At 32.7% G+C, this 24124-nt stretch overlaps 1 protein-coding gene across 1 annotated transcript in view; it reads right to left on the bottom strand.

The window, feature by feature from the left end:
• Positions 1-19968: 19968 nt before the first annotated feature.
• The window catches only part of LOC127738194 (leucine-rich repeat-containing protein 74A-like), a 41175-nt gene continuing 37019 nt past the window's right edge, over positions 19969-24124 (bottom strand). The window contains exons 12-13 of the mRNA XM_052249348.1: positions 21595-21674; positions 19969-20811 (exon numbers count right to left, since the gene is read on the bottom strand). Of these exons, the coding sequence (XP_052105308.1) occupies positions 20424-20811; positions 21595-21674 (468 nt within the window). The 3' untranslated portion in view covers positions 19969-20423. The remainder of the gene's footprint in view (positions 20812-21594; positions 21675-24124) is intronic.

Here is a 24124-nt window from a genome sequence, read left to right as displayed (position 1 = left end):
AGCTTTCCAGTGTACAGTTCTGGCCTTGTCTCCATCATAAATCATTTACTAGTTTATTCTTAATTGTTAAGACTAAACCTTACCAGTGCACCATAGTTTTTGTTCCCAGGAGTAATGTTCTGCACTTGATCTTGGCTGTTTTATTACTCTTCAATTATTCGTATTTCTACCCCTATAGCAATATGGAGATGTGGTATGATAACCTTTAATTGAAAACATGTCAACTAAAAGACCAAAGACCATGGATTTATACAACTACAGACCACCACAAGGTCTTCAACAATGAAAAAACCGATACCAAATAGTAAAATATAAAAGATCCCGGAAAATAAAATAGGAAAAACACAGCATTGAAAAACTAATGGTCTAATTTAAGCTAATAACATTAAACAAAACAAAACAATCATGACAGACGACAATCAACAGTGGTTTAACAGTACAACAAAAGAAAAAAAATCAGTATATAGCCGAAATTATTTATAAAATGCCATAACTCAACATTTCTAGTGCATTATAGGTTTTAACTTTTTCAATAGTTAATCAAAGGTAAAAAAAAAAATAACTCGCGCTAGGCGTGTAGATTTTGGGACATTTTTTAACTAACCCCGCGGATCACGGAAAATTCTACTTCGGGGTTAGTTTTTGCGTTGGGATGTTTTTTCTGTTTTAAACAACGCGATTGATTGACGATCAACTTTATGTTTGTCAACCGTACGGCCTTCAACAATGAGAAAAACCCATACCGTATAGTCGGCTATAAAAGGCCCCGACATAAAAAAATATGAAACAATTCAATTTAGAAAACTAACGGCCAAATTTATAACAAAACAATTTACGAAAAAAAAATGTGACCGACATGAACCAACGACAACCACCGAACTACAGGCTCTTGACTTGGGACAGGTACATACATAATACGGCGGAGGTTAAACATGTTTGTGAGCACTCAACCCTTCCCCTAACATGGGAAAGTAGTGAAACAGCACAACATAAGAACAAACTATAAAAATCAGTTGAAGAACGCTTAACTTATCAGATCGATAAAAAGCAGAACAATCAAACAAAAACACAGACCGGACGTGGCAGGGTATTTATCCATCCCTCATCCCTAACAACAAAAAGGACACTAAGTACAGATCTAAGAGTACTCGCAGTTACTGACAGCTAGTACAAAGCCAATAACAACTAATAAATAAAAATCATGTACATGTATCTAAGACAAAAATAATTTGAGAATTTGCAAGTATGCAGGGAATAGGTTAATTGTTTTCCCTGCTAAAAATATTATGTAGCGAATTTATACATTATGTTTTTTTTTTATCTTTCTGCAAACATCTCTTATTTAAAGACAATCTGCACCTTTTGATAACTGAACTAACTAGATATTGTCTATATTCGGATGTTTTTCCAACAACTTTAAAAATTACAAAATGAAAATTGATTAGAATATAAATGTGTACTCCATCTTTTGACTGATTCCTATAGATGGATTGCTGTTTCACATCAATCCGGAAATATTATAAACATAATATGTACATGTATTTTGTGGTTTAATAGCACATCAAAAGTACAAACTTTAAAAAGTAGTTAGAAAAGGTTTTTGTAGTTAGGTTGTGCGTATACACTCATTGTCCCAAGTAAGAGTCGGGTTTAGCCCTAACAAACATGTTTAACTTCGCAAAACTTTCGGTCTGCCTTTAACAGGTCGTGTGCATGTAGTGCAGTGAGTTGTTAGTTGATGTCCGTCATAAAATTGTTTAAACTTTATTGTTATGTCATAAATCAGGGTCGTTGGTTTTCTTGTTTGAATTATTTTACATTTTGTCATTTCGAGGCCTTTTATAAGCTGGCAATATGGTATGGGTTTTGCTCGTGGTTTAAGGCCGTATAATGACCTATACTCATTTTTTTGAGAAAAGGAAGCAAGTACATAACCCATGTACTACCGCAGTAGCACATGTTCTAGTATCCTAGTCCAAAATTGTAAAAAGAATTCGGAGTAGCAAGGACCCTATATAAACAAAGAAAGAAAGTCCAACGGCATGTGAACATACCTTATCGATATATCTAAACCAATGTGAAATAGCCGGTCGGATAAGGTTGAAAATGTAAGACAAGAGATGTCATTCATCTAGAAGAAGAATTTTCAAAAATGTCGTCATTAACCTCAAAAGCTAACCAAACCTTTAAACGGACTTATTCAGAAGGGGTATAGTTACGATACTGTTGTCAGGTCATTAAAGATGGCATATTTTGGAATTATTATTGATTCACTAATAGGGTCTTTGCATCGGAAATAAACACACAAAACCAGTTGTTGGCATGATACGGATTATGTTCTCCTCATATATTTTATGATGGTAGGATACTAAACCCCTAACGGGAGGGATTGTACTTGATTTTCATATGACGAAGACAATCTTTCAATCAGTTTAGTTGAGGTCTGGAGCTGACATGTCAGTTACTGCTAGGAGTCCTTTGTTAATTTTTGTATCATTGTCATTTTGCTTAGTTTCTTCTGTTACCTATTCTGACATCGGACTCGGACTTCTTTTTAACTGAGTTTTACTGTGCGTATTGCTGTGTTTGTTTATTCTTCATTGGCTAGAGGTATAGGGGAGGGTTGAGATCTCACAAAACATGTTAAACCCCGCCGCATTTTTACACCTGTCCCAAGTCAGGAGCCTCTGGCCTTTGTTAGTCTTGTATGTTTTTTTTTTAATTTTAGTTCATTTATATGTTTAGAAGTTTAGTGTGACGTCCATTTTCACTGAACTAGTGTACACATTTTTGTTTAAGGGGCCAGCTGAAGCCTGCCTTCGGGTGCGGGATTTTCTCGCTGTGTTGAAGACCCATTGGTGGTTGAGCTGTTTTCTACTCTTTGGTCGGGTTGTTGTCTCTTTCACACATTCCCCATTTCCATTCTCAATTTTATCTAATATTAAATACGGGTAGGTTATGACTCTGACGGTAACTAATGTAAAGGAAGGAAACACCCAGCAACTACTCTTACCCGTCAGGTTGTGATTTTAGTAACTGGTCAACAAACGAAATTTTACAGAAACTAAAGCTGGAACGAGCACACTCTGCCACAAAAAGGCAATATAACGCAAATCGTGATTTTTTTTAATATTTTGTACCATCTGCAGTCTCAAGTGGGTATGTTGTTAAGGAATGGCCTTCTTTACCTATTATAAATAAATGTATACTCTACTGAATAAAATAATTCATTTTTTACAAAATATCTTACGTCATCAGACCAATGCATTGTTTGATTATGTTGATGTCATTGATAAACCTATTATATTATACATGTATCAACATTATCAGCCGTAATATTTTACAATTCAATACGGGTGAATACATCGAACACAATATAAACGAACTAAATTTCATAGTTAAACAATATTTTTTAACTTTTATGCCCTTCAATTAGTTCAAAGCAAAAATATGTTTTTTATTAACTTTATTAATTACTTCCAAGGTTTTCCATTGGTTTAAAATCTGTATACCTTGCACTTCCAATCTATTATGTTTTAAGGAAACACAATAAGTAATTTTAACGTTTAAAGTTAGAATCAAAAAAATTGTTTTATTTTTGTTTAAAATTATATTAATAGCACATAGCTGAGAGAATGATAGAGCAGATTGTTACACCGAAAAACATTGTCAACCAAGGCGAAGCTAATGTTGAAAATGTCTTTTCTACGGGTAACAACCTGCTCTATCACCCTCTCAACTATGTGTTATTTAGTTTATCACACCAAATGTTCTGTTATTACTGTCTAATAAATATCAAATTCAAAGTAATGAACTTTGATGTCTTGTACATGACAACCATCCGTATTTAATAAAACGCACAATTGATCAAGCACCTCCGTGAAGGTGAATAGAGTATTTGCCATTGGATAAATATAGATTCTACCACTGCATAAAGTGTAATACGATATTTATTCACTCGAGACAGTTAAATTTTTAAATTTAAAACGCGAGGCTCGCCGAGCGTTTTAAATATTTAAAATTTAACTGTCGAGGTTTGGTGATGGAATCTGTTTCTCTAATGATTTTTAGACGATATACAGACAATCTTAATCCTTCTTTTCGAATTTTCTGCAAAAAGATGTGTCCTTTCTATGTGACGTCATCAGGCATGGTCGCCTTTTTTCATGACGTCACAATAGAAAATTCAGAGGAAAGCAAGAAAATTTGACGTCATAATCGAATTTTGACCAATGGAGAACTGAGATCAAAAGAACCACATGTTGATTAAATAAAAATAATCAACAGGTCAGAAAAAAGATAAATCATGTAAGAATTAGAGAAAGTAAATTATCTCCCTCGTATTACCCAATCAAAATCTTGCATTTTGACATGAAGTATGATAAATAAAGGCAACAGTTGTATACCGCTGTACGAAATTCATAAATCTATTGAGAAAAAACAAATCCGGGTTTCAAACTAAAACTGAGGGAAACACATCAAATATAAGAGAACAAAGACACAACAGAAACACTAAAATGCAACACACACAGAAACGAACTATAAGATAACAATAGCCAATTTCCTGACTTGGTACAGGACATTTTAAGAAAAAAATGGTTTTGTGGCTAGCCAAACCTCACGCTTTAACAAAATTATTTTTCTTTACAATATTTATAATATTATTCACTTTATTCAATTCAAAGCAAAAATGCATATCAGTGCATTTACATGTAGCAACATTCCAGCAGCGCCTGCATACGGAGTATATATCTCCCAATTGATACGATATTCCCGGGCTTGTGTTTCCTATCATGATTTCCTTGATAGAGGATTGCTGCTCACAAGGAAGCTATTAAACCAAGAGTTCCAAATGGTGAAGTTGAAGTCATCCCTTCGTAAATTTTACGGACGCCATCACGAGTTGCTTGACCGTTATGGAATAACCGTTTCACAGATGATATCGGATATGTTCCTTATGTCGTAACTACAATACCCTCCCTTTTCACGAATGTGACTTACCGAATAAGACTATTTACCGGATTTGCAATAACATAAGCAACACGACGGGTGCCACATGTGGAGCAGGATCTGCTTACCCTTCCAGGAGCACCTGAGATCACCCCCAGTTTTGGTGGGGTTCGTGTTGCTTAGTCTTGTCTTTAGTCTTTAATTTTCTATGTTATGTCATCTGTACTATTATTTGTCTGTTTGTCTTATTATTTTTGGCCATGGCATTGTCAGTTTGTTTTCGATCTATGAGTTTGACTGTCCCTCTGGTATCTTTCGTCCCTCTTTTAAGGTTCAAGGTTTTCCACTGGTTTAAAATCTTTGTACCTTGCACTGCCAATCTATGATGTTTTAAGGAAACACAATTGGTAATGTTAACGCTTAAAGTAACAAGAGTGCACACGCTGAAATGTCTCGCCTGCTTTACTGACCATTGATTTTATGCTGATAGTCCTTAATATAAAGTTTTAATACAAGTATCACATAAACTTAACATGATGATAGAAAATGAGGTCAAGGTCAGATAAACCATGCCAGAAATACATGTACACCTTAAAATCATTCCATACACCAAATAAAGTTGACCTATTGCTTATAGTATACAAGAAACAGACGAAACCATGAACACTTTATATTTAGCAAAGAACCACGAAAATGAGGTCAGGGTCAGATGAACTCTGCCAGACAGACATGTACACCTTACACTCATTCTATGCTTTAAATATAGTTGACCTATTGCACATAGTATCTAAGAAACAAATTTAACCAGTAAAACTTAACATTGCTCAATGAACCATGAAAATAAGGTCAATATTAGATGAACCCTGCCAGATAGACATGTACACCTTACAATCATTACATGCTTTTAATATAGTTGACCTATTGTATATAGTATCTAAGAAACAAACTTAACCAGGAAAACTTAACATTGACCAATGAACTATGAAAATGAGCTCAAGGTCAGATGATAACTGCCAGACAGACATATACACCTTACAATCATTCCATACACCAAATATAGTTGAGCTATTGCTCATAGTTTAATAAAACCAGACCAAAACACAAAAACTTAACATTGAGCAATGAACCGTGAAAATGAGGTCAAGGTGAAATAAAAACCTGCTAGACTGACATGTACATCGTAAAATATTTCCATACTTCACATATAGTTGACTTATTGCATACAGTATAAGAAAAACAGAACAAAACACAAAACCTTAACTTTAACTAATGAACCGTGAAAATGAGGTCAAAGTCAGATGACACCTGCTAGTTGGACATTACACCGTACAATCATTCCATACCCCCAAATATAGTAGACCTTTTGCTTATAGTATCTGAGATATGGACTTGACCACGAAAACTTAACCTTGTTCACTGATCCATGGTCGAGGTCAAGCGAAAACTGTCTGACAGGCATAAGGACCTTGCAAGGTACGCACATACCAAATATAGTTATCATATTACTCATAATAAGAGAGAAAGTAAGAATACTAAAATCTTAACTTTTTTTCAAGTAATCACTTAAGCATGAAAATGAGGTCAAGGACAATGGACAAATGACAGATGGAAACTTCATAACATAAGGCACCTATATACAAAGTATGAAGGATCCAAGTCTATTACTTTTTGAAATAGTAGGCTATTAAGAAATTTGTTAACGCCGCCGTGGCCGCCGCCGGATCGTTATCCCTATATGTGTCTCGCTTTCTGCGACAGAAGTCGCAGGCTCGACAAAAATTATAAATTTTGTTTTATTTTGGATAAACATTATAGTTTTCCTAAACAAAATTTTTATCATTATTCACTTCAATCAGTTCAAAGCAAAAATAAATATCAGTGCAATTTACAGCCACCAAATGACTGTTTTAAGTACTTCAACATTTCAAGATAAAAATCTTTGTAGTTTGCACTTCCGATCTATGTTTAAATGAAATAAAAACGGTAAATTTGACACTTTAAGTTAAAATTAAAAATTGTGCTTAACCATTATAGTTTTTTTAAAGTTAAAGTTTAAAGTTTTTTTTTTAACTTTTAAAGTTAATAGCTTCCGTTGATCAAAATGTTTTTCATCCAAAACACACTGTGATTAGGTGTATTTATTTTAAGTTATAATACCATGCTACAATCTTAATCTCTTTCTTCATGCAATTATAGTATTAACACATTTGACTTGTCTACCCTTTACACAAGTATTCCTGAATCCAAACGGAAAGACAAATTGCAAGAATCGATTCGATCCTGGTTTGTTTTATAAAAACGAATGGCCACTGTAGATACAAGTATCTTGTCTCCGGGAGGGATACATCGTAATTTGCTAAAGAAATCACTCCGATTCGAACAATAACCTGCTTGAATTCTTGATTGACAAACATATTTGTTAAGTTTGAAGGACGTATTTTTCAACAAACAATCGGCATTCCCTTGGAACCAACTGTGCATCTCTTCTTGTCGAATTTTTCCTTTATTCATATGAGGCTGACTTTATACAAGAGCTTCTTATGAAGAATGTAAAGAAGGTACTAGCATTATCTTTTAACTTCACCTTCCGCTATATAGATGATTTCCTCCAACTAAATAATTCAAAGTTTGGTGACTGTGTTGAACGCATCTATCCCATCAAACTTGAAATAAGCAACAAATACAGTTAAGTCTATCTCATATCTTTACCTACATCTACAAAATCTCCAATAGTGAACTTTCCATTTCTATGTAGCAACATCCAGCAGCGCCTGAATATGGAGTATATATAATATCCCAATAATTACGATATTCCAGAACTTGTATTTATTATCACGAGTTCCTTAATAGAGAGTTTCTTCTCACAAGGAAGCTACTAAACCAAGAGTTTAAAGGGGCGAAGTTGAAATTATCGCCTAAAAATGTTACGGACGCCATCACGAGTTGGTTGACCGTTATGGAATATCTGTTTCACATATGACGACAGATATGTTCCAATCGTTGTAACCACAGTCCCGTCCTCTTTTCCTTGGGTTCTACTTACCGAATTAGACTTATCACCGGGTTTGAACTAACATGGACATGCCATGGCTTTGTCAGTTTGTTTTCGACTAATGAGTTTTATTGTTCCTTTTGTATCTTTCGCTTCTCTTTTACAATGTTTTTTTGGAAATTTCCTTATCTTTTCTTTATTTTCAACACTTTTAAGTTATAAACGATAATACTCTTCATTCTTCATATCTTCATGTCCTGCGTAAATTATCTTTTTAAAAGTTTGAATAAAGAGTTGTGCATGTGTAATCTATGTATCTATGTATAAAATTTTCGAAAGGAATCCTAATAGGTATTGTTCATGTTATATGAGATACAATATTTAAAAAGCAGTCGACATGTGAATTCAATATATATAAAGCAAAGGACTTTAGAATAGGTTGTTGAGGTGCTGTCTTATTAAAGATAACCTCGAACGGTTGTTTATTTAACACCTTAATGCACATGTAGAAAACTCGTCATATCGAGCAGTGTAAAGTATAGTGATTTTATCACGATTTAATGTAGTTGAACATAATAAAGTTGAGACACTCCCCTGAAATATTCTCTCAGTTCTATTAAAATAGGCAAACAAAAAGCAACTAAGACGTGTGAATCAATATTGAACGTCAAACGTTCTACATTGAAATTGTCGTTGTAAGAAATTAACGCGAGATATGCGTTAGTCATATATCAAAAAATTGGCATGGTTTAGTGACGCGATTGCCTTGGTTCAGTTAAGTGTCTAGAAATATGTCATGGTTTAGATTGCAATTTTTGCATACTCGATTAGGTGGGTGTAATCGCATCCCAAGTGACTTAGTCAGACAGCATATCTGACAATAATGATATTGGAATAGGCATAGCTGTTTTCTATAGACATGTCAATTATGGACTCTTCCATAGATATAGAGATATCTTAAGTGGGAGGATGAGTCAAATTTTTAACCCAAGTAGCTTTTTATATTTTAATCGCACGTTCCAATGAGAACTCTAAAATGAGAAATATCCGTATCAAGACCACACAATGATGTATAAATGGATGTAAAGATAAAGAAAGGAAATTGTATTCAAATTTATAAAACAAATTCTTATGCGCGCTTAACAAAACCCAAAACAAAGGAACAGCGCTTAAGTTCAAGACGGACTAGCACCGCTTGGATTGAAATTGTTTGCTAGATGTCAAAACCACTATAAACGTTAGCATTCAAGACTTGCACGAATGCGGGGTAATATAAAAAATACTTTCTATAATTGGCAAAGAAATCTAACAAATACTATAACAACTGTCATTTTAAAATACAGAAACAATGCAAATATTTCGGACAAATCAAGGTATTTTTTAGTAATATCTAACTGCAATAAATGAAGAAAAGTATAGAACGTTATTGCAACTTATATTATGCTTTTGTTACGGCCAGAAATCACCTTTAAATTGTAACCAACAAAAGACAAAAATCAATAATAAATTCAACAAGATTTATTACACAATTTTACAAGAAATATTATACAAATAGTAATGTCAACTTAACTGTTAAAATATCTGAGTGTCCGATCCTAGTCTTTTCTTTATCCGGAATTCTTCTCTTAACTGTTGCGGAATCCAAATGGACTATTGATACAGACAGTGGGACGACCGATAAAATATTGGGACAACAGTAATTGAGCATTTGATAGGGAATTGTTAATTTCCGGGGATCGCGTTTCTCTTCTAAGGTTTTCAAGTCAGTTGCTGAATGAAAAACTTCTAAACTTGAAAAACACGTTGGATCTGTAACTAAAGTCCGACATTATGTTTAGTTTATGAGTCAGCAGCCCAGTTTATACATCAATAATTTTGATTCGTGATCAATGTTTGTAGAAAAATGTGTTTAATCCTGATAATTCTCGAATCAAACATGTGTGGGGTTTTTCTCTTTCCATTTCAACCGTTTTTGGAATCTTAGGATTCCATGCACGTGTATCGCACATGAATATTTCACAGTGAAGTCGACATAGTGTTTCTATTAGCTTCGGACGTAGTTTCGGCAACATGTTCTATAGAAGTGTAAACCAAGAGGGAAAATTCTAACAGACCAATCGCAATCAAGTATTTGTAGCTATTCAAATCATATAAGAATAATTGACATAATTATGACGAAAATAGTATATGGTCTAACATAAAGCCCTACGGAACTGCAGTTTTGATATCGCTATTATGTAGATTTTCAATGTTTAAAAAAGCAAATTGCTGTCTGTTGCTTATGTAATCCTTGACATAAAAGTAAAGATATTTAAAAGCATCACAGTTTTTTGTATTACATCAACATGACAGACTCTTATCAAAACACCAGAACATGTATGATATGTATCAAAAAAAATTTAACAGAAGATAACTTTTCATATACGTTTTGAAAAACCTCATTCAGATTTATTAAAACGTCGAAGGTTCTTTAAGAAACCAAGACTAGTATACATATAAAAGAAGTGATTTGATATATATGTATACTTATAGATATTTTAATAAACTACCCTATATTAAACTCAGGAAAGATATTGATCTACATGTATTATTTGAATTATTTGTGTAATTCTCTTTTTTAAAAGAAATCATGAATCTAGCAAGTTTTTACTATGATGTAAATTTGTCGACTTGAATGGAACTGTTAAGATAAAATTAATAGATGTTGGCAAACAGAATTTCCATTACAATACTTTGGATCACATCTTAATATGAAAATAACACTTAATAAATTATATGCATCCGAAGCACTGTCTGGATTTACCTTAACTCTCAAACATAAAAGAATCGAAGACACTGACATTTAAGACAATGAACACGTGAAGAGCTATATGACCAAAAGGAACCGACAAGTAATTGCCAAATCCATCTAATGTCAATTTTGCTTGAGAGAGTTGGGACCCTAATTTCAAAAAACTTCTAAACTCATCAACGGAAAGTAGTATATGTTATAAATCATGTTAGTACCAACGCACTGACTACTGCCGGATTAACATTTCTATTGGAATCGGTTTTTTTTTTTGTATCAATTTAATCTTGAAGAGCCATGTAAACTAATTTATTTTGAATATAAGTACAATTGTTCTAATTTCTTTATTCAGGTTAATCTGTTCTGTAGCCTACAAATCTTTTAATTTCTTCTTTTTATAGATTGGCTTAAACATTGTAGTCCTTCATTTATCTTCTTATTCACTGAAAATCTAGATCATAAATATCGTTTTCTGTCAAAGCCAAATCATTGATAATCCTTTAACCTGTTCTTCAAGTCTGCATGGCCTAAAGCCTCACCAACGACACCAAGGTTATAATTTGGTACTGGTGTGGTTCAAATTCTATAATAACTCGCATAACCGTTATTGGATTATCAAATATATTGATGACATATTGTCTTAATTCTTTTGGAATGTTAGGGTTTGATACTTTTCTTTTATTGCACAAACATAAAAGCAGATACCAACAGCACTATTTTCAGAATCTCACATTTGAAGAAGAATATGTAGGAATGAGACACATTTGCCAAATAATAAAATAACTGTTGAAAATAATGGATTGCCTTTATAGAGCCTTATATACTAAAGAAAAAAAAATTTCCTATGCAATTCAAATTGAGAACTCCAAACTGAAACAAAGTGCAGAAAATTTACGTATTAAGAATGCTTGAAAATGAAAACGTTCCTCATCTGAGTTTGTTGTTTTTACATAAAACATCATAATAGTAAAATTAAAAAGTTAGGACCTAGGGACCTCAAATAAAAAGATTCCAGAGTTATACGATTAACGGTTAATGAGTTAAAAAAATATACCGACAAATTTATTTGGTAAAGGTAGATAACTCCTTTAAAATTTCATCGAATCGCTTCAATCCAAATAAGCCTGATAGATGCTTGCCTCGAATTTTGTTCCATCAAAACATATATCCATTTACAGTAGGGTACATGTTTAATAGTAGAAAAAGCGGGACAAGTGTGTGTGATTAACGCTGCAATAAGAATAACACACATTTTGACCAAATGTAATAAAGACCAAAGAATGGAAGCTAGTCATTGTCTGTGAACGCTAGTTCGACCTTTCTTGTGCCACTAAGATCTCATTGTTTGAGAACAGCTTCTGCGTTTACTTGCAAGACATTGTCCGTACGATGGACGTGAAACATGGCCAAACAACATAATCTGTCCTCGGTCGAACTTGTTCAGAACCTTTTTCGCGGGAAATAAATAATTGCTGAAACAAATGCCAGTTTACTGGCGATAGTAATCAGATAGAGAGTTCGATTAACGTAGTTGAAATAAAAGTACACAAGCTTAACGTCAACATTAATTACTATTCGAAGTATGTATTACCTAATTGTTGAATGAAATGAAAATGTAAAGATGTTTTCTACCCCTGCATGCCCAACCTTTTTCCATTTTCTTTTTTCTCCAAAAATTCAGACGAGTTGCAGTTGCCTCGTCTGCCTCATCGGTAGTTACGGCCCAGCGACTCTTTTCACAAAAAATCTTACGATTAATATTGATCGTAAGTTATACTGAAATGTGTATGACTTACGAGTATTTTTACTCTTAAGATTTTTTGTGAAAAGAGCCGCTGCTTTATTTATCTATTGTCGTTGCTCTTGAACTTATATAGGATACAGGTTTTTTTCGCCGTTAAGTATTGAATTTGGAATACAGTGTCTTCGAATGTATAACTGGGAATTTTTGTTTGTATATGTAATTATTTATATACAATCAAAAAGGTATTATTATATTGTTAACCTGGTTAGATATAGCAATAATATTTAAATTTTTTAAATGGAATATTAGCTTGATAGAAAATAACGAAATAAATGGTCACGATATATGTAAATCATAAAACGTTTTAAAAATTGTTAATTAAATTATTAATGTAAGTAGAAAAGTCCATTCAATATAAAAGTATTACTTCATTCACTGTTATATAAACATGATAAATTTTATGTTTAAAAAAATAATTTTAAATTTGGCTAAATACATGCATGACAATATTGACCATTACGAAATGCAAACATTCAAATTTTACACAATTAATATATCTTTTTACAATTTACCACTACATCAAATCCAAGACAAATATCAAAGTCGTATTTTGCGCCGTCTATGACTCGGAATTCGTCAAACAATATAAAACATTTGTTACAACAACTAAAGCACTTTGCTTTAACCATTTTGCCTGATATTTGTTTTAATTTGGACACATAAAAACAGTGACATTATTACCATATATAAATATACTACTAGTAAAGTATCATTTATATTTTTAAAAAAAATCAAGACATGCTAATAGCGTAAACTTGTTTTTATCCTGCATTCAACCAAACATTTTTCAAATAACAGGTAAACAAATAAAAGTTATACACATGGATTAAGCTTTGTTCTACTTAAGTATAAAGTCTCCCGTTGCCCTGCTTTGACGTTGAGTGAACGGTGATGTTGACCATTACAGTACTGCTAACGTGAAAGTTCATTTTGGGGTTCTCTTTGCGGTCCGTGTTTAATCCATGTCGATTTCTATTCAAATTAAAATGAAATAAGAAAAGACATTAAGGCGTCAAGGTTAGATTGTAGGACAATGTACGTACACTGACAGTAAATATAATATTCATTTGAACTCGATACGAGACAGGATATAAGCTAATTGAGCATTGCTTTTTGTCTTGTTTCTAAAGCTCGTACAATTTTTTTTTTTTTATATTTTCCTATTATAATATAAATATATTTTATATTTATCATTCCACTTTAATCTTTAATACACATAAATGTTTTCATTTTCTATTTAGTTATTTTTTTGATATTGGAATTATCTTTATAAATTATTCAATCATAAAAATTTTGGATTTCTAATGGCTTTGAGTACATGTCTAAATGTCAGGTGTGCTTTTAAACGCTTTTGTTTAAAATTTTTAAATCGCCTTTCTATTCGACAATGAATATATACAAAACTGCGTCATACTCGACTTAAAAATAATCTTATGCCCAATTCGTGGTTAACCAACAGCATTTTATTATAACATGCCTGATTTTTTTAAATTTTAGTTGTAATTTCGCTATCTAGTTGCTAAATGTTAGCATTTAGAGCTATTAATTCCTATCACAGTGATGAAGCACATGCTTTTAAGGCAAACATCAGCCATTCTGTCATAATAAATAATCTTGGCATCCGGTCTACAGTCAGGTAAAGGGGTAAACGGCAAATACACATGAGATAAAAAAACTAAAGGAAGGTAAAAATAAAAATAGCATAAAAAAATGTTCTCAAACAATTAGCAATTGAATGTTGGAGACTGTCTTGTAAAAACAAGGTCATCTTGGATTACGAAACCCTGTATCCGAAATTTCAATTTGACATTTTTAGCTATGTCGACATTAATGACATAAAATCGGAAGATATGACCATGGAAATATTATATTGACGTTAAGATAATACTTCCATAATATGAAAAAACAGATCAACAATCACACAAATAAATGAAGCAACTGTTACACACAAAAAATGTATCATTAGGTATAAAAAAAATTGTACCGACAAAACAGGTCCTGATCAATCAAAAATTAAGTTTGCTCTTGATCTACATCCGTCCGTCAAGCACACTGACATAAGCTTAATCTATTTTTAGTATATAATCATGAATGCAAGAATACGTTAGTTAACGTCTATAATAAAGAACTCTAACAACATACAATTTTCAGCAATTGACAGGAAATGAAACAATATGTCAATGTGGTAAGATTTTGTGTGATTGCCAATGAGACAAGCATCCATATGTAACAGAGGACAAAGATGAGAACAATTACATGTCACTGTACTGTCTTCAACAATTAGCAACATTCATCGAAAACGTTTAAAATACTTGCCCCGACCGTAGAAAAGTACATCAAAAGTGCATATTGTGCCGGTCAAATTGTTTCTCTAAGAATTATAATCCTTTATTATAGATGTTATCAAAGTGCCCGTTTGTCAAACAGTGGCGTTTTCGCTGAACGAATGATACCTCGAGATCTATCAGTTCACCAGAAGTGGTCTTCAGGGACGGATGCTAACATGGACAACTATCAGTTCACAAAGCGTGTTGTCTTAACTGAGCAGACAATACCCTGGACAACTATCAGTTAACCAAGAGTGTTGTCTTCACTGAGCGTACGATACCATCGCAAGCTACCAGCAGAAAATGTGTCTTGATAGCGGATGCTACACTTTAGACCTTTTAAGTTCACCATAAGTAGTTTTTTGCTGAGCAACTAATACCCGTGAGAGCTATCAGTTCACAATGAGTTGTCTTCACTGAACAGACAATACCCCTGTGAATCATCAGTTCATCAGAAGTTTTAACGGTATTGATCGAAATATTTCCATTGTAAACAATCAGTTCACCAAAAGTGGTGTCGTCACTGAGCGGATGATAACCTTTGCGATTCAGTACATTTATTTCGTATTTCTCATTAAGTTTTTGGCATTACTTCCGAAGCAAGCAAATATAAAAAGCAATAAAAAACAAGATCATCTCAGACAGCATAAAATAACATTAATAAGTTTACTTAGTGAGTTTTTATTTTGACTTCCTAGGCTTGCTGTTTATGTTAGGTACCTGTACATTTCGTTGTGGTTATTCGATTCTTCAGAGGACGATATATCTTCACATTTTGCATGAACGTAAATGCAAAACGAAGTGTAAGCTGTCGTATTCTTGGTTTTTCAATACCAATGATCGATTTCGACTAGTTGGTTAAGCAATGAAGAAGAATTTTTATTATATATTTCCCATAGATGTAACACCAAGTTCACCACTTCATATCAAAAAGTTTTATTGGAAAAGCTTTTAACAATTTGAAAAATCATCAGCACATGAAAATTTCTGACACATTTCTGTTTAATGATGTCCCCTTGGACTTCAGAGTTAATTTGCGGCGGCCATTCTAAATAGCCAAATGGTATCACAGATCTAGAGATCGGTAAAGATTTTTCATCTTTTTTAATTCTTGATATACATTTGTAACGGTTCCAAAGGTAAAAATATTTGTGTACCATTTCAATTGTAAAAATTTGTGTACAATTTCAATGGCTTCAATTCTATTCCCGGCTGGTTAACAGTGGTTTATCGATATACACCAAAGTAAACACAGTTGCTGTTGTCCACTAAATTTGCCTTTTAAGACCAAGCCCCCTCCCTTCCCCCATTATACTCAAACTATGTGACCGGTATAACAGTATTAACACTCAATCATAGAACACTAGTAGTAGCCTCTTAATCATTTTTGTTTGATTTAATTCCTGAATTATTATAGTAAAATAATCATTTAGGCTTCAGTCAAACAGATCGATCATATGTGCTCTCTGGTTGAAAAGAAACAACTTTGATCTAACTAGCATAAAAACATAATTTTCTTTCAAGTTTGGTGTCATTCAAGTTGCTGTAGTTATATGTGTACGATGGGTGGGTAACACACGACAAGTGATGACAGAAGATCGCATGCCATTTGTCTAAGCGACCTAAAACACCAAAAACCCACGATCATTGCTATTGACTACAATTCTAAATTCATTGTAAACTTTTAATTATTTCAACCCATAAATGTTTGACTAACGAATGTTCTTTTCAATCATGTCGGTCACTCTTGAATGAAAAAAAAATGAAATGACGTATACTCTATACATCTTTTATTCATATCAAACTAGCGCAATATTGTTCGTTAAACGTAATAAGTAAACCGTATCTTCAGTGGTAATTGTTGTTAAATACGGTTAATGTATGGGAAAATATAACCCTGATATACATAGATACTTAGCTACGTTGCAAATGTTTTCAATAAAGAGATTATTTCTGTCATTCATACTTCCTTATCGACAATTCTGTGTTCTGCTTTACTTACTAGCTTGCTCATCTTTAATGCAACTTATTTTTTCCAGCCAAAGACTTGCTATCCAAATCTGATTATTTTCCCATCTGTTAGGTTTTGTATTTGTTTATGGTATTGTTCCACTCCATGGATGGACTTTATGTTTCTATGACAGTTCTCTTTTCTGGTTGCCCATTTTACTTCTAAAAAAAATAGAGGCTCTAAAGAGCCTGTGTCGCTCACCTTGGTCTATGTGCATATTCAACAGAGGACACTCTCCAACATTGTAGACAAGAATAGAATTCATGACAAACATCTGTTTTGTTGATCTTGTATTGCTGATCATTTAGCCTGTTAAGTTTCTCTCTATCTTCTTTAGTTTTTGCTCAAAACACAATAGAGGATAAAAAAAATCCTCATTTAAGGGCAATCACTCCTATAAAGAGTGACAGTCTACTAAACTATATCGGCAAAATTTGACTTGTTAGTAGATCTTGACTTGCTGATCATTTTTGTGATTTAAAGTGTATCTTTATCTGTTATAATTTTCTATTATATATGGCAAAACGCAAAAAAAAGGGTGAAAAAATCGTCTTTAAAGGGCAATTACTCCAATAAGGAGTCGTCTGATCATTTCCTCCATATTGTCTTCATTGTAGATTTTTTTTTTGCTGATCATTTTTGCCTAGCTAAGTTTCTATCTGTCAATTATAATTTTAAGATATAAGGCAAAAACGCAAAAAATTGGTCAAAATCATCATCAAAGGGCAATAACTCTAATAAGGAGTCGATTGACGATTTCGACCATGTTGACCTATTTGAAGAACTTGTCTTGCTGATCATTTTAAAGTTTCTCTCTATCTATTATAGTTTTCAATTTAGTAGGCAAAAATGAAAAAAAAATGGTTAAATTTGTCATTTAAGGGCAATAACTCCTAAAAGAAGTCATCTGACAGTTTTGACATGTATGGACAATTGGTAGAGCTCAACATTCTGAACATTTTTTTTTGGTCAAATTTTCCCTCTTTATAATGGTTTTCAAAATAATAGACAAAACTTGCATTTTTCCCCCTATGTTCTATTTTTAGTCATGTTGGCCATCTTGGTTGGCAGGCGGGGTCATTGGACACAATTTTTTAAATTAGATACCCCAATGATGATTGTGGCCAATTGTGATTAAATTTGGCAAAGTAGTTTCAGAGGAGAAGATTTTTGTAAAAGATTACAATAATTAAACAAAAAGTGTTAAAAGCTGACTATAAAGAGCAATAACTCCTTGAGGGATCAATTGACAATTTTGGTCCTGTTGACTTATTTGTAGATCTTACTTTGCTGAACATTATTGCTGTTGACAGTTTATCTCTATCTATGATAAATAAATATTCAAGATAATAACCAAAAACTGCAAAATTTCCGTAAAATTACCAATTCAAGGGCAGCAACCCTACAACAGTTTGTCTGATTCGTCTGAAAATTTCAAGGAATATATATCTAAACCTGATGAACATTTTTACCCATGTCAGATTTGCTTTAAATGCTTTTCCTTTTTCACCACGAATGTGACCTACCGAATTAGACTATTAAACGGATTTGTAATAACATGAGCAACACGACGGATGCCACATGTGGAGCAGGATCTGCTTACCCTTCCGGAGCACCTGAGATCACCCCCAGTTTTTGGTGGGGTTCGTGTTGCTTAGTCTTTAGTTTTCTATGTTGTGTCTTGTGTACTATTATTTGTCTGTTTGTCTTTTTATTTTTTGGCCATGGCGTTGTCGGTTTGTTTTCGATCTATGAGTTTGGCTGTCCCTCTAGTATCTTTCGCCCCTCTTTTTAGTCTCAGAGATATAAGCCAAAAACTGCATTTTACCCCTATGTTCTATTTTTAGCCATGTAGGCCATGTTGGTTGGCAAGTGGGGTCATCGGACACATTTCTCAAACTAGATACCCCAATGATGATTGTGACTAAGTTTGGTTTAATTTGGCCCAGTAGTTTCAGAGGAGAAGATTTTTGTAAAAGTTAACGACGACAGACGACGCCGGACGCCGGACGCCAAGTGATGAGAAAAGCTCACTTGGTCCTTTGGTCCATGTGAGCTAAAAATGTATATTCACTGAACCATAAGGCATAACTATTTTTTCTTGAGTAAAAGTTTCGAAGGCAATGAACCATGACTGAGGAGGGAGATCCACACTATTTCTATGGAAATGAGAAATGCAAATACTTATACAACTGCATGCCAAATATCATTGACTTACCATTAGTGGTTCATCTTAAACAGACTTAATAATGCTTATACAATTACATACCAAATTTCATTTACCTACTACTAATGGTTTCCCTTAAACTGACTTTATCAAATACTACACATAACATTTGTCCTTTAACAGAATATGGAGCAGGTACAACATGTAAATGGGGTGTAAAACAAATTCTTGTATAAATTCACATAAAAGGGCATGTAGATTTTTGTTCATGGAGTAGGAAAATATACACCAATGCTGCAATTACTGGAAACTTAGGTATAACACCTATTTGTAATAAGCAGTGGAAAAGTATTATTCGTTTATGACATGAGATTAAATGCAAAAAATCGTAAGTGGGCTGACAATATGAGTTAAAAGCATAAGTGAGTTGAAAACTAAAACTTTTTAACTAGGAAAACCTTCTTTGAACTGAATTTAAGTCATTTACTGTGTCCTGAAAATATGATCACTAATCATAATGTAAAACTTTTTATATCAAAATTATTGCACGATATTCATGTCGATTATTGGCATGCTGTTTTATATTCTGATAAATCTCTATCGGATAGAGGTGGCAAAAAGCTACGAATGTACAAATTTTTCAAAGAAAATTTTGAACCCGAAAAATATTGTTAAATAGCTTTGCCTTTAACTCATAGAAGCGCTTTCGTCAAATCTAGATGTGGTGTAGCCTCGATGAGGATTGATACTTGGAGGTATAGTTTTAGAAAAATGAGTATGACATATATGTGATGGTTTTATTGAGATGTCCTATTTATGACGATTTTAGAAACCATTTATATTATGCTGCTGAAACTTTTAATGAAAATTTTAATACTTTAGATGACAACCAAAAACTAGTGTTTTATTCTCAGATGGTAATATGATACGTGTGTGTGCTAAAATCTTTTTTATTTATTGTAAACAGTACATTATTTTATTCTGTTTAATTTGGTATATATATATATATATTAATTGTATCTTATAAGTCTGTATAGAATGGCTCTCATTTTATATAGTATTGTGTTACAATGTGTAAATATCGATTGTACTTATTGAGATATGAGACTCTAATAAAACATTGAATTCTAATACAGTGTTGACGCTGCCGCACCAAATCCTTTTTTTTTTTCATTTTTCTTGCACTGAGTCGAAATCACTGCTGGTGGACTGCAAGTTTATAATTTTTGTTGTTTACCCTTTTTCGTTAGCTATCTGATAATTGAATAATATCAGAACAAAATATACGCTATTCAGTTAATCCGGAGTTATTCGGCTATAAGCGGTATTCTTTACAAGTCATATATTTATCAAAATAACAACGAAACTAATAAGCATAACAAATTCAGACAATGCTGAATATTCTTTGTCGTTTGCGTCGTTTGGCTGATTCCAGTCTGTGCGTTTCTTGTGATAATATTGACTTGGCTGATCTATTGATAGTAACTATTTTGTCTACTAGTCTTGGTAACAGCGAAACACGGCTAGAACTTGGAGATGGAGATTCTTTCCTACTAGATAACATGTTAGAGGAACTCATTATTCGGGCGAAGTTTTTACCCGCCACAGTTTTATACATTGTTAGTCCCTTCACGTCTGGGGGTTTAACTTCCCCTAAGTCTGATTTTAGGAAATTTTTGCGATGCTCTTGCTTTTTCACTTCAATTGTTTCTTGGCGCCTATCTTCTTTTTTCTCTTCTCTCATATGATTTCGTACTCCATTGGACAATATGCTACAAATTAAATACATTTATAAGACATTACAAAATCCATGGAAAAATGTTTGAAAAGTTCGCATACAAAAAAAAAAGAACTGAGGTCATAGCCAACACCACACATCTGATTAACTATATGCATACCAAGACAATGACAAACCAACGTTTGCTTTTTATTTTGACATGGTATAATCGCTTTTTTTCTACTTATTTTTTATTGTCCTTTAGGTATCTTCTGCCTTTTTATAATAATCGATACTTTCAATAATTTTAATTTAAGACTAAAATAAGATGAATCAAATTTTTCATGTTTATTATATTTCAAGCATATTATTCCAGAAATATTTCAAAGTTGTATGCTAAGTCCTATTTCATTGTTAGCGTCATGGCAACAAAAAAGTGTATAAACTTTTTTTTGTCGTCAGTATTCTGAAGTGCTTTACAAATAAAATAAATTCTGCGAGTGTCAACAAAATTTTTGAACATTTTATTGGAATAATAAGTAATAAAGTTTATTTTTACGGAGTTTATTTATGTGTTAACACGGTCTTTATACTCATAAACGTAGCTTAAAATCTTTCGAATTTTAATCAGTTTATAAGTCCTTCGGATTTATTCAGTTTGTGAGTAAGTCGCTTGGTCGAGTTTAAACACAAATAAACGCATTCACCATTTCATTTGTTGATATAATAACTTTTCAAATGAATTGAACTTTATATTGTACGTTTGTATTCATCAGAATAAACAAAGAGCATTGCATATTTAAAGAGTAAGAATCATTGTTAATACTGTTTTATTTACCTGTAACTGATTTCTCCTTTTCGAGCAAGTCTTTTTGCAACTAACTCAATTTCTCTATCACTTAGTGGAGCTCCTACTTTCTAGAAAAAAAATTGTTGTTCATGTTAAATCGGATAAATAATTCAATAGAATGATAAGTATTAGAGGCAATGTGCAAAAAAAACTATGAAATGAAGGCTGGAGTATGATTAATTTAATGAGTTTATATTTCTCGCCAAGGTAACATATTGTAATAGTTGAAACTATGTCATAATAAAGAGTTAACACCATTTGTGATAATTCCACAATTAAAATCTCCATATATGACAGTACCATTTTTACTGCACTAAATGCTCATTTCGACTATAAATGTCTCTTCGGTGATGCTCGATGACAAAATGTTTGAAAATCCAAAACCTTTTTCAAAAAAGGAGAGCTGAAAAAAGGGACATGAATAGCGAAAGCCAGGCAAGGAATAAGGGCTTTGCATGAGGAGAGAATATTCCTTAATTTAAAATACTTTTCAAAATTATGTTACAGCAAATTTCAATACTACAATATCCGTATTATCATGAAACTGCCAAAGTACTGACTACTGGGCAGGTTATTACCTCCTGAACTACCATTAGTAGAGGTAGAAGTTAAAACATTTAAACTAAACATTATGTAGTACTTCATCAGATTTATAACTTTGGTACTAAATGTCAAATTTTATCATTTAGTCACATTGACATTTTAACAGACAGAAATATAATTGACGACTTCCGTGCAAAAGAGAGACATGAGGATGATAAAATAATTAAAAAAATGTTCCAGTAAAAAAAAAGAATAAAAAAGGATAATAAAAATTAACATATTAGAAATTATGTATTTAAAATGCACGAATTTTGTTAATAATAGATGCGAAAGATACCAAAGGGATCAACAAACTCGTAAGTCGAAAACAAACTGACAATGCCATGGCAAAAAAAACCCCGAAAAACGACCAAAAGACAAACAACAGTATGCAAAACACAACAAAGAAAACTAACGATTGATCAACACGAACTTTGATAAGTTGATACTCCTTTTAAATTTTCGTAAGTAACTGGATCCCGAGTTAAGATCTAAAAAAAGTTTTATCTTTGACAGATGTTTACGTGCCTATCCCACTTCATGTGGTTGTCTTATGTCATAACTTTATTATATGATATCTAAAGTAAAACTTATTTGGATTTTTCTAACCCCATTTTAATACGCCATTTGAAATTTTTTAGACTTAAAAAAAAATTGTTTTGTCGATAGCCAATAACAATCATAATAAAGGTTAGCAAATAGTCATCCGATTTCATCGTAATGCTAATTTTGCAAAAGATCCTGCACGTTGTTTTCAATATTACCTCACAATCTTTTCGTCATTGTATGTTTTTTCTTGGTAAATGGGAGATAAGTACGACGTGAAGCTGTTAAAAATCCCATTTAAATACAGTATGGATATGTCTTATAAACCCGATACTTTGGTTTTAGTAATGCCGTTTCTTCGGACATCTGTAACGGATATTTCTGGTAAATGGAGTGTAAAGCTAAATACATATCTAGTTACTCATTGCAAAATTATTACATTTATTACACGTCGCTTTCTCAGTATAGTCCAATTTTTAAAAGATTTATTGAGCTCGAACAGTGCCACCTGCATATTTGTCAATAAATGATGTAAAGGCACCATTATCTAAAATTCTGACTAAAAATAGCAGGGAACTTTTTGCCAACTGCAATTTTATTTCAATTCCGTTGGTCTTTATGCTATGATTTACCAATTTGTCAAAAAAAGTAAATAAAACAAAACGAAAACAAGTATTAATCTTAACATGGTAACCATCTTACCTTTTATCCGAATTTTATATATACTATAAATGACTTACATAATTATTGATACTTACTTTGTGGTCCGTTTATAGAATAGAACAAATTGTTGTTCTTAAAGTATAAAAGCCCTTTTTGTTCAATCGGATAAAAAAAATTGGCAAAATGGTCACTTCTATTTGACCTTACCAAAAAGACCAATGTTAGGAATTCCTGTTGTTATGAAATACTGCTTATTCTTCCTATCACTGAGTTTAGCCCTTTTTATTTTAATTCGTGTGGCAAAGTTACTCATCTAAAATCAGTCTTACTTATTTGTTTTTCTACTGTTTGTTTTTCTTTTTATAAAACTGTTCATTTAATCGTGGTATATTGTGTTCATTTATCCGACTATATGATTTTTAATTTCTGATTGTCATCTTCCCATTTCTCAGCAGTAACAGGTCCTCTACTCCATCGTATGGCGTTTATATACGAACTCCATTAACAGGGGTGTGCTTCTTATACACAAACAACTCCAACAGAGTTATGAGAAGAACGACTGAAATCGACACTTTTAGAGTCGCGATTTCTGTGTGTTACCTAGATTTGTTTTCTTCCTAACCGATTTACGAGATTTGAGCTTCGGTAAACTACTGTCGACTTTATTTATTTGCATTTTGTATCCACTACTCCTCAACAACAAATGACTGGATTTTTATGAAACTCT

Source organism: Mytilus californianus, unplaced genomic scaffold (assembly GCF_021869535.1).
Source record: "Mytilus californianus isolate M0D057914Y unplaced genomic scaffold, xbMytCali1.0.p SCAF_4, whole genome shotgun sequence".
NCBI lineage: Eukaryota > Metazoa > Mollusca > Bivalvia > Mytilida > Mytilidae > Mytilus > Mytilus californianus.
This window is presented reverse-complemented; position numbering and strand designations above follow the sequence as displayed.